Source organism: Hippopotamus amphibius, chromosome 5 (genome assembly GCF_030028045.1).
Source record: "Hippopotamus amphibius kiboko isolate mHipAmp2 chromosome 5, mHipAmp2.hap2, whole genome shotgun sequence".
Taxonomy (NCBI): domain Eukaryota; kingdom Metazoa; phylum Chordata; class Mammalia; order Artiodactyla; family Hippopotamidae; genus Hippopotamus; species Hippopotamus amphibius.
Window position 1 is genome coordinate 151,589,454 of NC_080190.1, and position 12,675 is coordinate 151,602,128.

The window sequence follows — 12,675 nt, forward strand, 5'->3', positions numbered from 1 at the left end:
TGTAACCATCTTGGTACTCACCCTTTTAGAAACTCTGTACTAATGCACTGTGTACTTAGCTTTTTCCGATGTGTTGATAATTAATTGCTTATCATAAAATCTATTCTTCAGAACTAGCAGAACACACAGTTCATGTTCCTTTCCAGAGCTCTTTTAAGATAGAAATCGCGCAGTAGCTACTTTAATTTAATCAGCTACTGCATCCAGTGTTATTTCCTTCAGCCTGAGATATATATTTTACAACTAAAATATTCAAACACTGTTTAAAAAAATTTTAACGGATTCATAAATCTCCGAAAAGACACTTGTCATCACCTACACTACCAAAAAAATGTACATTTTCCCACATTCTAGTCAAGTAGGTAGATAATGACTATATCATTGATTTTCAAGTAGTTCTTTAATAATAAGGGAAGTTGAGTACTTATTCAAATATTTATTGGCTATGTGTATTGATGAGAATTATTGCCTCATTTTTATTTTGAAATTTTATTGTGTAATGTTAATCACACACGTGTACACACACATATATACACATTCATATCTAGGTTTAACAAAAAATGAAAACCGGAAAATAATCATAGTCATAAAATATGATTGATATATGTATATATACTCTATCTATAGAGAGATACAGAGTGACAGAGAGTCTATGTACACATATATATACACAGTGAGAGAGAGAATGATATATTTATGGAGGGGAAATAATATTTATGGTACAGTTCAATATAAATACATGAATGTAATGAATATGGTGTATACATATATAAATATATGATTATATGTATATTATTTTGTTTTGCTAGTTTTTGAACTTCTATGAAATGGTGTGAAGCTACAAAGAGTTGTCTTTGATTTGTTTTTATTCAGTCAAAATTATACTTATAAGACATCCACATTGTATTCAATTATCATTTATTCAAATTCACTATTGTATAATATTCCACTGTATGAAAAATCTACAAGTTATTTAACTAATCTCTTATGGATAGTTGAGGTTTTTTTCTTGTTTTGTTTTTGATTTTTGTTTTGGTTGTTTTGCTCTTTAAAAAAATACTACTTTGAACGTTTCTGCACATCTCCTAGTGCTCCCACACAAGAAGTTTTCTTCTGAGGAGTGAAATTATGTGGTCTTTGGGAATATGAGCATCTGATATTGCCAGAATTTGCTAAATTCACTTTATAAACTCATAAGTACTGGCAATTTTTTATCCATTATAATATTTTTGTCTTAACATCTATGTTTTCTGGAGTAAATACATTGACCTCATTTTTTTCTTTGGTTAATATTTGCCTTATGTAATTTCATCTATCCTTATCTTTCTGCTGTGGAGGTCTAATTTAATTACACTGAGTAGAAGGGTATGTTCTATATGATATTGTTTTTTTGAAATCTGATTTCTTTTTGGCTTAGTATGTGTCAGATTTCATAAGCATTTTATATCTGCTTGAAAAGCATGTGCATTCTCTAATTGCTGGGTGTAGAATTTATGTATTTTAAAATTAAGTCAAGTTTAAAAAAAACAAAAAAACAACAAAAAAACAACAGGGAGTTCCCTGGTTGCCCAGCAGTTAGGATTCCAGGCTTTCACTGCCATGGCCTGGGTTCAGTCCCTGGTCAGGGAACTGAGACCCTGCAATCTGCACAGTGTAGCCAAAATTGATTAATTAATTAATAAAGTTTGTTAATTTGTTGCTCAAAATATTTTATATTTTGAAAATTTTTTTTCTGTTCAACCTTTAATAAAGGAGGCTTCCTAAATTGTACTACTGTGATTGTGGTTTGTCATATTTTCCCTGTAAATTTTGATCAATTTTTGCTTTGCATATATAATTTTACATCAGTTTTTGCTTGCATATAAATTTATTTATATTTATATATTTGAAATTATTATATCTCCCTGATGAACTGAACCTCTTATCACTAGTAATGACTTTTCCTGCATATGCTTTTTGTCTTAGAGTCTAAATTGTATGAGATTAATAAAGCTACCTCATTTTCCTTTGGTTTATCTTTGTTCCTATAACTTAGTCTGTTTTGTTCTTTCAAACTCTCTATAGCCTTGCGCTTTGAGTGTGTAACCTATAAAGAGCTTATAGGTAAATATTATTTTTTATTATGTCTGATAATATCTTTTAAGTGGAAAGTTTAATCCCCACATGTTCATTAAGATTTTTGATATCTGGACTTTTATTTTTTTTAACCATCTTCCTTTAAAAAATCTATTTGTCTACTTTTTCCCATGTATCCTCTTTTGCCATTAAAAAAAGATTTTTATGGGTGCTCTTTATTTTGTTGTCCATCTTTCTCCTCTGTAGCTTTGGAAGTTATGTACTTATTTCCTACTCTTTCATTAGTGATCCCTAAAGTTATCAAAATATACATAACAAAGTCCTAACTCACTAACTCTGGACAATTTAAGCACTTTAGAACACCTTACCTCTGATCAATCTCCCTGCAAACTCACATAATAGTGATGCCCAATATCTCAGCCCATCCCTTCTTAACTGCATAAATTAGGCATGCTATAGTTGTTTAGACTTACTTACAGTTCCCTGGTCTTTTGTTTATATGAAAATGTCTTTGCTCTTATTCTTTTTTGTTTGTTTGTTTGTTTGTTTTGCTCTTATTCTTGGAAGGTAGTTTTGACAGGAAGACAATATTAAGTTGACTTTTTTTTTTCCTTCAAAACTATGAATAGTATTCTTCCATCCTCCAATTTCCATTGTTGCTGATAAAAATTCTACTGTTAACCGAATAGTCTTTTCTGCATCATTGAGTTGTTGTTTCTCTTCAGCTGCTCTAAGGAACCTTTCTGCCTTGGCATTTTGATTTTCACTACAACATGTCTCTAACTTAATTTATTTGTATGCAGATGGTCCCCGACTTATGACTTTCAACCTTAGGAGGGTGCAAAAGCCATAGGCAGTCAGTAGAAACTGTACTTTGAATTCTGAATTTGGATCTTTCCTGGGCTAATGATATGCAGGATATGTGGTAGGATACTCTCTCATGATACTGAGCAGCAGCAGGGAGCCCCAGACCCCAGTCAGCCACATGACCACCAGGGGAAACAACCAATATGTTTACAAACATTCTGCACCTAGACAACCATTCTGGTTTTCACTTTCAGTACAGTATTCAATAAATTACATAAGATACTCAACACTTTATTATAAAATAGGGTTTGCGTTCAATGATTTTGCTCAATTGTAGAGTAATGTAAGTGTTCTGAGCACATTTAAGTTAGGCCAGGCTAAGCTATGATGTTCAGTAGGTTAGGTATAGTAAGTGCATTTTCTATTTACATTATTTTCAATTTACAATGCATGTATTGGGACATAAACCCATCATAAGTGGAAGAAGGTCTACATGTCCTGCTTAGTGTAAGTTATCCTATTTTGTATCTGTGTATTTATGTATTTCATCAGTTCTAAAATCTCTTCTGCCATTATCTCCTCAAATACTGATCACTTACCTTCCATTCAATATTCTTTTCTCCTGGGACTCTAATTAGATTCATGTTAGAACATCTTATTGTATTTCCATATCTTAATAACCGCTTTTGATATTTTCCATCCCCTTTCCCTCTTATAATGATTCTGTCTAATAGCTTCATATTTAACTTCTGATTAACTCATTTGCTCTCAGTTATTTGCTAATCTGTTACTTAACCTATCCATATGTTTTAAATTTCAATAATTACATTGTCCACTCAAAAATGTTGGGTTTTTTGGATATTCCTGGATATTCATAGTCTCATGTAGCTTGATCAATTTATTAGTGTAATTTTCATTTCTTTAAACATTTACTAATTATTTTTTTCTAAATGAAAACTAGTGATCTGAAGTTCCTGGGTATCTAAAGCTACTATTTGCATTTTCTACTGATTTCACATATAGTGATTTACAGCCCCGCCTATATGGTGAACTGTTGTAATGGGGGGGGGGGCTCATATAAGGTTTATTTTAAGCCATACGTAACATGGAGGTGAAAACTGGAGTATTTTCCTGGAGACAAATTTGTGTTTACTTCTGACAGGAGTCAGAGGAAGGCAGAAACGTCGAATCACATTAGCCACTTTCAAGGTGCCAGGTTAGAGGGAAACCCACAGATTGAACACCCTCTCTTGGTCAGTGACTGTGGGCTTAGTCTCAATATACGAGAGAAAGTCAAAAATTATCCGCACTCCAGTTACATTAAAACCACTCTTGGCCACACTGTCTTATCAGTGCTTTCCATTGAAAGCTACTATCTCCCCAGTCACTGTTGTGCAGGTGTGAACGTGCTACATCAGTTATGCCCCACTTGTGATTTGCACAAAAGAGGAGCCAGCATGCAGTGATTAATTTTTTGGGTCTGTGGGTATAGCTGGTGCCATTATTTATCAAAGATGTTGTGCACAGTATGGAGAAAGTGTTTTGTTGCAAACAAGTGTGTATGAATGGATAGAGAAGTTCAAGGAAGGTTGCACAAGTGTTAGCCATCAAGAAGAGGCTGGACACCTGTCCCCATCCATGGCTGATGACAACAATGGGGCGTACATGAGATGATTCTATCAAAGAGATGAGTGACAGTGGATTATGTGGTAAATCATTTGCAAATCAGCTATGGCTCAAAGGTTCAGCAATCAAGGTGCTCATTACAGTGAGATGCTTATTGAAGAGCTGAAGCCTAAATTTTGGATTAAACGCAGATGACTGCTATCCAAGGGCATTGTGATCTTGCATGACAATGCACATCCACACACTTCTGCCCATGCTGTCCACACTCTGCAAAAACTTCATTTTGAGGTGTTAAAGCATCCTCCTTATAGTCCTGATCCTGCTCCATCGGGCTTTCACCTGTTTGGTCCCCTGAAAGCAGCCCTATAAGGACGAAGATTCACTTCTGAGGAAGAAGTGAAGACAGCAGTGAATTCACAGCTTGCAACTTAGCCTAAAACATTTTTTAATGAGGGAATATGAAAGTTTGTTGACAGATGGACAAAGTGCATTGAAAAGCAAGGAAAGTATGTCTAAAAATGACATATTTGTCTTTTCTGAAGGTTAATTAAAATAAATTCTACAGCCAGAGTGCGGATAATTTTTGGCTCACCCTCATAACTACAGCATCGATGTCAGCATTCCCTCCCCACCCCCCCCCCGCCCATGCAACCCTGCATTCCCTGCTTGTTCTCTCCAGTCTGGGTTTAGCTCACTTTTGGTGAAGGAGCAAAGAGAAATGCTTCGGAACTTTCTCTTAATTCATGGAAGCCTAACAAGTCACTAAGAAGTTATGTTTTATCTGGTATAGTTGCTTTGTAAGGAGATATTCCTCCTACAACTCCAGAAACATTGTTATAACACTGAAAATGTGGAGGAGGAGAATGGTAGTCAATTAGAGAATGGGTACACTGGTTAATTAAATAATATATAATAAAAGAAATGGAGTGTGAGAAACACACTCATGAGTGGAATATAACAATTCTGTCATGGTGTGAACCGTAGGGTATCATACGTAAATATGAAACATAAAGCAAGGAGAACTGGCCAAGTCTCACTTACTAACTGGATAGTGGTGGCAGTTCAACTCAGGTTAAACCTGGTTCTTTAGGAAAATGCCTATGGAATGAAATCCACACTGAGGTTTTTCTCCGATAGCTCTAAATCAACTCTCTTGCTTCTCAGCTGTAGGTATTTTATAGCTATGTGACTTCACACATTGTATAGCTCTCCGTTTGTGCTATCTTTTTACTACACTGTAAGTCTTGTACATAAAGTACTCAAAAGCCTAGAATATTACACAGTAATAAAAGAATTATGGTAGAAGTTTCCCAACATGAATCATATTACTAAATATAAGTTTAACTAGAAAGTATTATGATGTGGTAAACTTGTCTCCTCTTATGCTATCTTCAAAATGCACCATTTTGGGGAAGTACTTTGATAGCAGATTAAGTTTTCAGTATCTATGTAACTATTTCCTTTCATATCCCTGGAGCCTCCACTGTTCAACTTTCAGTAAAGTTTCTTTAGACTTCTCACCAAGCTGTGACTCCTGAAACATAAGTCTCCAAATTTGAAATATTTCTACAAGAACTCAAACAGATCAGAGATAAACTACTCAGCACCTTAAAAGACCTAGGATCACACAAACTACATTAGGTTTTAAGAATAAGTGAAAGAGGATTATAATGCCCTAGAGACAAGTGCTGCTAATCATCTTTAATCTAATAAAATACCAAGAGGTTGACTTAAATTCAAAATGTACTGTCATTCTGTATGTCCTCAGAAGGGTTCCAAGACCATACAATAGTCAAAGATTCAATTAAAACTCACCATGGAGATTTCAACTTATTTACAACTGCTGTGAACTCAAAATCTCACGGGGATTTCATTTATTCAAATGTACTCACTGAGCACCCATCACCCATCCTGGCACTACACTAAATCATGCAGATACAGCAGTGAACAAAACAGGACTAGTCTTCCCTCTGGAGCTTACTTTCATTACTGAATATTAACTCAACTCTGAGATTATTCAGTAATATTTTTATTAATATTTTATTTCTTAGGAGTTTTTTTGTTTGTTTAACCAAAACATACGGAATCTCTATTTTTCCAGCCAGGTTTTCAAGCAATGGCCTCAGCTTCCTCAAAAAAAGCCACTCATCCAAGGGATCTGGTATTTACATGCGTGTGTGTGTGTGTGTGTGTGTGTGTTGCGTGTGTGCTGGCTAATTTCTTCATGATGAAAAAAACCTCCTCCTTCATAAAGGAATGGGTTATCTAATTTTTACATTGTTTAAGAAATGTACATGCACAGTATACACACTAACAAGGCTCAGAAGAAAGCTCATGTCTGCTTGCCCCAGAAATAAATTAGTATGCAGCTAACATCAAAAGAGCCAGAAACACTCACTGCAAGTGTGAACACATATTTGATTGCAGGACTGTGTCTTTCCCAGGGCTGACCTTATAAATTAAACAGTGTAAATCTCAAGGAAGTGTTTTCTGAGCATTTAGATTCACTGTGAACATTAGGATGCCCTTCAAATTAACATCTAACATTATTAGCCTATTGTTGGACATAAACTGCTTCATTACTGGTGACTGAGGAAACATACACACACTGGTACTAACACACAACTTTTTAAAAGCATGGGAGGAACTATTTAAAATCTCAGGATATGAAAATTTAACTAACTAGATTTTTAAACTAGGATATTGGGTCTGCATATGGAAAAGCCCTTAAAAATAGTAAATAAAGCCCTTTACTTTGATGCTTAGAGGCATAATAACAAGAAAGTAACCACTATTCAGGAAGTAATATCTGAATGCTCTATACTACCAGGATTTTGCAGAACTAATTCCTACTTTCAACCCAGTCTCAGTTTAAATGCTCCTTCCTGAGGGAGACATTTCCTCCTTTACCATATTGGGCTATGCTGTCATTGTATCCAAACACAGTGGTCTCCACTTCATCTTTCGCGGCACTCATCACTCCTGTAATGATCTGCTATGATCTTCCCTACAAAACCCTAAGCTGCATACGGGCACTGACTATGTTTACGTTCTTTTCTCCTTTATCATCAATGCCTGGCACTGTGTGTATTTTTGGAGTTAATTAGTTAAGGAATGAATACATAAATGAAATAAAGATATGTATTCTAAACTCATCTCCAGAAAGTATGAAAGATTAATTGGGAAAGTTAATGTCTACACCGAGAATAGGACGAAAGTAGAAGAACACTAATATACCCTACATCTATTTACAGATCTGAAACAACGTCAGCTGCTTTACTCACTCAAGTATACAGAAATCCAAAGTTACACATATTACAGGATTCTCTGCTTCACATTACTGTCTGTACGCAAAATGAGGATGTTGCTTGATTTTTTTGAAACTAAAAGAATGTCTGATTTCATCTTAAAAGAAAAATGAGCAACATGTTCTCAAGCGGATTGTTTCCCAGTTGGAACAGAGAATAGTATATATCATAGCGGCATCTTTCATTTGGAAGCTGTTTCTTCAAACATCATGGGATATGGGGTCACACTTAGCAAGGACAAATAAACAAATTGTGGTAAAACCATCAGCCATATCACCATCATTGCAAATTTTAAAATATATTCAGTAGATAGTATAAAACAGGTATGACACATAAGAGTAAACAGTTTGAATCAAGTGATCAAATTAACATCTGTGGTTATCACATCTACCAATATAGAATCTGCAGTTCTATAATCTCATAGAACATGATCTCGTTCTATAACTGCCCCAAATCACCACAATCATTGCCAACAATTCTTGGGTCAGCCCTCTGGATACTCTCTATCATTTTCTTGCCATTGCTCTCCCTCCCCATACGGCTTACCTGTAGTGTCGGGAAATCTCTTCTTCCACCTGGGTAATGAAATCACATTTGGTACATGAGTGTTCTTTGCTTTCCTTGACGGCCGGCTGCCCATCCGATCCTTGCAAGTGATTGCCTTCTTGTTTGACGTCCGATGCTTGGGACTCATGCACGCTCTCATAGTGAAAGAGGAGCACATCCACGTCGGGAGTGGAGAAGGAGCACTGGTGGCACTGGTGTTTGACTCTCGAGCTTCCGGCCGCCCCAGGAGACAAGTGCAAAAGCAAGAGCGCACAGTGGGAACAATTACTTTTTCTACAAGCAAATGGGTAAGTAATTTCTCCAAGGTGCTTTTCTGGGCTGCAAAGGCCTCTGGGACAGAATGGACAGTGTTTAATGGTACACTTATGAATGTTATGGAGCTGTTGATAATGACGGAGAAGTGGCCCCACTACAATTACGTCGGGGCCATGGCTTTTGGAATATCTAAAGTCGCAGAACTGACAATTGTAGCTCGTGACCATATTATCCTCTGCTCCCTTGCTGGAGAAGTCCTTTTTCTTTGCCCCACTAGAGCCCTTGTCTGCCTTGGTCACTGGCTCCCCTTCTGCACTTTTGGCTAGATCATTCTGATTAATGACAGAGCCCCTGGAGAGCTTATCATTCAATTCTGGGTTAAGGCCGCCTGACTGTGCTCCTCCATGCTGCTTGCCGTAATGTTCTAGCAGCTTAAGTGAGCTCGATGACTCACAGCTGAAACTACAAAATTTACACCAGTAGTAACTGGTGGCCTCTGTACCATTTTGTCTCGAATCAAGGGGCTTGATGGGCACTGAGTAACCAACAGGCGTGTCATCTCCTGCCTTGACTGTGATCTTGTCCTGCCACTTTCCCAAGTCTCCGGAATCACTGGACCGAAGCGCAGGGATGGATTTGTTAGAGTTTTTCTCTGAAGGTTTTGCACCCTCAGAGGAGGGCAGAGAAGCTTTTATTTTGTTCGGATGAGTCTGAAGAAAATGTTGTTCTAGTTCCGTTGACGAGTTGCCCATATAAGTGAAATTGCAGAATTTACAGCGGAAGTACTTGGTGTTTCCTTGGCAATCTGGTGTTTTCCGTCCGATGCCAATGAATGTTCCACCTGAAGTGACCTGGCATAGAAGAAATGGATGTTACTTTAAAGGTATCATTAATTTGGTGCTCTCTGTAGGAGGGAGGAGGTGACACTGCTAAGTATTTCCCATCAAAAAATACAATAGTACTTCTGCTTATTATGAAATCACTTGAATAATCAGAGCCAAAGGAATTCACTCTTCATTACTCAACAGTGACTCTATGAGAGGCTCATTATGTTAAACATTTTTGGCCAAAGTATCAGATGAAGGTAAGTAACAAAAGTACTATAACTAATTCAAAGGATTTATAATATATACTTTTTTAAAGAAAACCTAAGAAGACTTTCAATTAAAGAGTTTTACTACTGCCTCCTTCAAATCCCATGCCCAGAGAAACAACCAAATCACATGGGGATTTCTTCCCACAAAGCTAAAGTTTTCTGCTGTCAAAACCAGAGGCAGTTGCTCAGAGATTACTCAACGCGGGCGTCCTCCAAGGAAGTCCTCTGTTCAGTTCCTACAGCAATGAGGCTGCAAAGATGAAGTCTATCTTTTGGGTAATATAAAGGTGCTAAATGACCACACAAAATGGCTTATGGTTAAAGCCCAAGCATGCACAGACTGAAAGTAACATGAAATCGGTGGGCTTGAAATTTTGGTGAAGGAAAACCAGTGTAAGGAGTTTAAAGTGCTTCCCAATCTAGGACAAAGGGAATGAAAAAAACCTGCTAGGGCCTTATTTGAATATGACTCTGTCTCATAGCAGAGACTCAGCTCCTCCCATGAGCGGGTCATGGGACTAGTCAAGGCCTAAAATAAATTCCACCATAAAAATCACCACAGCTCTGTTTTCCATACAAAATTATAAAATTGTGTATTGTGTTAGGGCAATCAGGGCCTTCAAAGGGCATTTTATATAAAACTCTTGTCTGCATGCACCACACAGGGCAGCTTAACTAAGTGCCACCACCAAGCAGCTGAAATTCGTGGTTTAAAAGTTTTTGACAGAAATGCTCCAATGGGGGAGAAATTTCCTCTTTCAACAATCAGGGAATTTTTGAATTTTTCCAGCAACCAGATGTAATAGATTAAGCACGTGGCATAATCGCGTTCTTCCTTCTTCCACAGCTGCTCAAAAATGACACGTGTGATCACTGCTCCTATCTAAACCACTCCATGAGAAAAGTCTCGAGCATCTCAAAACCATTTAAAAGGTTCTACTTAATATGCAAATAATATTCCTTTAGTGCAGTGAGAGACATGGTTGTTCTCTACTGTACAGGACTAAGATTGAAGTCCATTCTGCCACTTAAAGAGAAGTGTGACTTGGATCAAATTACTTAACCTCTCTGGCCAACAGCTTCCTCACTGGGGGCCACCGTTAAACTTACTTCCAATATTACAGTTCGAGGAAATGTGCATGAACACATCAACAGCTCAACATTCACTGTACATTAAGATAATAAATTATGTAGGTCCCCTGCAGCCCTTAATCAAAGGATGACAATGTTCCACTTTAGACAATGTGTATAGTCACCCTGCAAACACCCAGATTTCAGTCTGCTGAAATCAGAGCATCATCTAATCAGAAGGGCAAGAATGGGGGCACCCTCCCAGGCAGCAGCCTGGCAATTAATCACTGGTGTAAAGGATGTCAAAGCCAGACCACACAAGATAAGTCTAATCACCATTCTAACCTAGCACTTTAGTGACCAAAGCAAACAAAATTTGCACCAAGGGGACTTCCTAGGTGGCACAGTGGTTAAGAATCCGCCTGCCAATGCAGGAGACATGGGTTCGATCCCTGTCCCAGGAAGATCCCACGTGCCGAGGAGCAACTAAGCCCATAAGCCACAACTATTGAGACCATGTGCCGCAGCTACTGAAGCCCACGTGCCTAGAGCCCCTGCTCCCCAACAAGAGAAGCCACCGCAATGAGGAGCCCACGCACTACAGTGAAGAGTAGCCGCCGCTCACTGCAGCTAGAGAAAGCCCCTGTGCAGCAACGAAGACCCGACGCAGCCAATAAATAAATTAATTTTAAAAATTGCACCAAAATGTAATGCATAATATTGCAAAATTCTTCTGTCTGTTTCCCAATTCACTAGAAATGAGAAGAAACCTTGTTTTCAAAACCAAAATGAAACCTTTCAATGGGATGCCACCTACTCAGGTACTTGGTTCAGCAACTTCAACTTGAATCAAAAGGCGCAAATTCTGAACCATCCCAACCTTCTCTAATGTGAGCAAAGAGAGCCAGTGTACAAGTTCTAGAGACGGAAATTTGCTTCTTTGAGCTACCACATTGCTTCAGAGTTGCTGAGTTTCCTTAACAGAAAGTTTTGAACTTCTGCTTGTAGAACAGGGATTCCTGAGAAACCACGACACATCATCACTATTTCTTTGATTTTGCAATCTTCAAGCCTCATGTTCCATGTCCACACTGTGAAGGCTGAGCAAAGAGCACATACAGTCTTAAGAAAGCCCTAAACTTATGATTTTGAAGTCAATTTAAATTATTATGAAGCATCACAACATCCCTTCCAGTATTTGACATCAACTTTAAGAGTCAGAAAATCCACCCTAAGAAAGACTACTATCAGGGGAAGAGGACATTTCATACCAAAAACTGCCAGTAAAGAATTTGGTCTGGGATTAACTAAGCTACTGTGAAAACTGCTTTAAATCTTTGAAGTTGGCAGTGTCTATGTGTCTAAAAGTTGTGTCTTCACCCAACTCCACTGTTCAGGATGCTTTTCATGGTTATACACTCCATGCTGAAAAGCGCTTTCAGACTACCCACTGCCCTTTCAAAAACCACCCAAGCAACCAAACAACACAAGGATCTAATTTAATGGCAAGAACAAAAATACTGACACTTGTATAGACTACCTATTTGCCTTCCTGGTAAATAGCAGTTAATCATATTAATATTACATATTATTAAAAGCTAATATAATATTGGAATTAAATATCTTACATATTATAAAAGCCAACTATGGAAAACGTAGTTACTCAGTGTTCTATTCCTCTTCTCTTTCAAAAATAAGGTGTCAAGGTTATGTTTGTGGCCATTTTAATATTATCTCTATAAGAAATGTACTCAAGTCATGGTGAAATATGACTTACGTACATTAGATCATTTAACTGCATTCTGAAATAAAACATAATTTATTATTTTAGGACACCATACCTAAGACTAGACCGTATCCATTTTATGT

General features: G+C 37.4%; 1 protein-coding gene across 8 annotated transcripts in view; it reads right to left on the reverse strand.

Annotated features, from left to right (window-relative positions):
- Window positions 1-12,675, reverse strand: part of TRPS1 (transcriptional repressor GATA binding 1) — a 250,933-nt gene that overhangs the window by 178,743 nt on the left and 59,515 nt on the right. For all 8 annotated transcript variants that reach the window (XR_009053706.1, XM_057734836.1, XM_057734831.1 and 5 more), the window contains one exon: window positions 8,364-9,490. Coding sequence is in view for 7 of the 8 variants with exons in the window: in XM_057734836.1 (XP_057590819.1) it covers window positions 8,364-9,490 (1,127 nt within the window). In the remaining variant the exon portion in view is untranslated. The remainder of the gene's footprint in view (window positions 1-8,363; window positions 9,491-12,675) is intronic.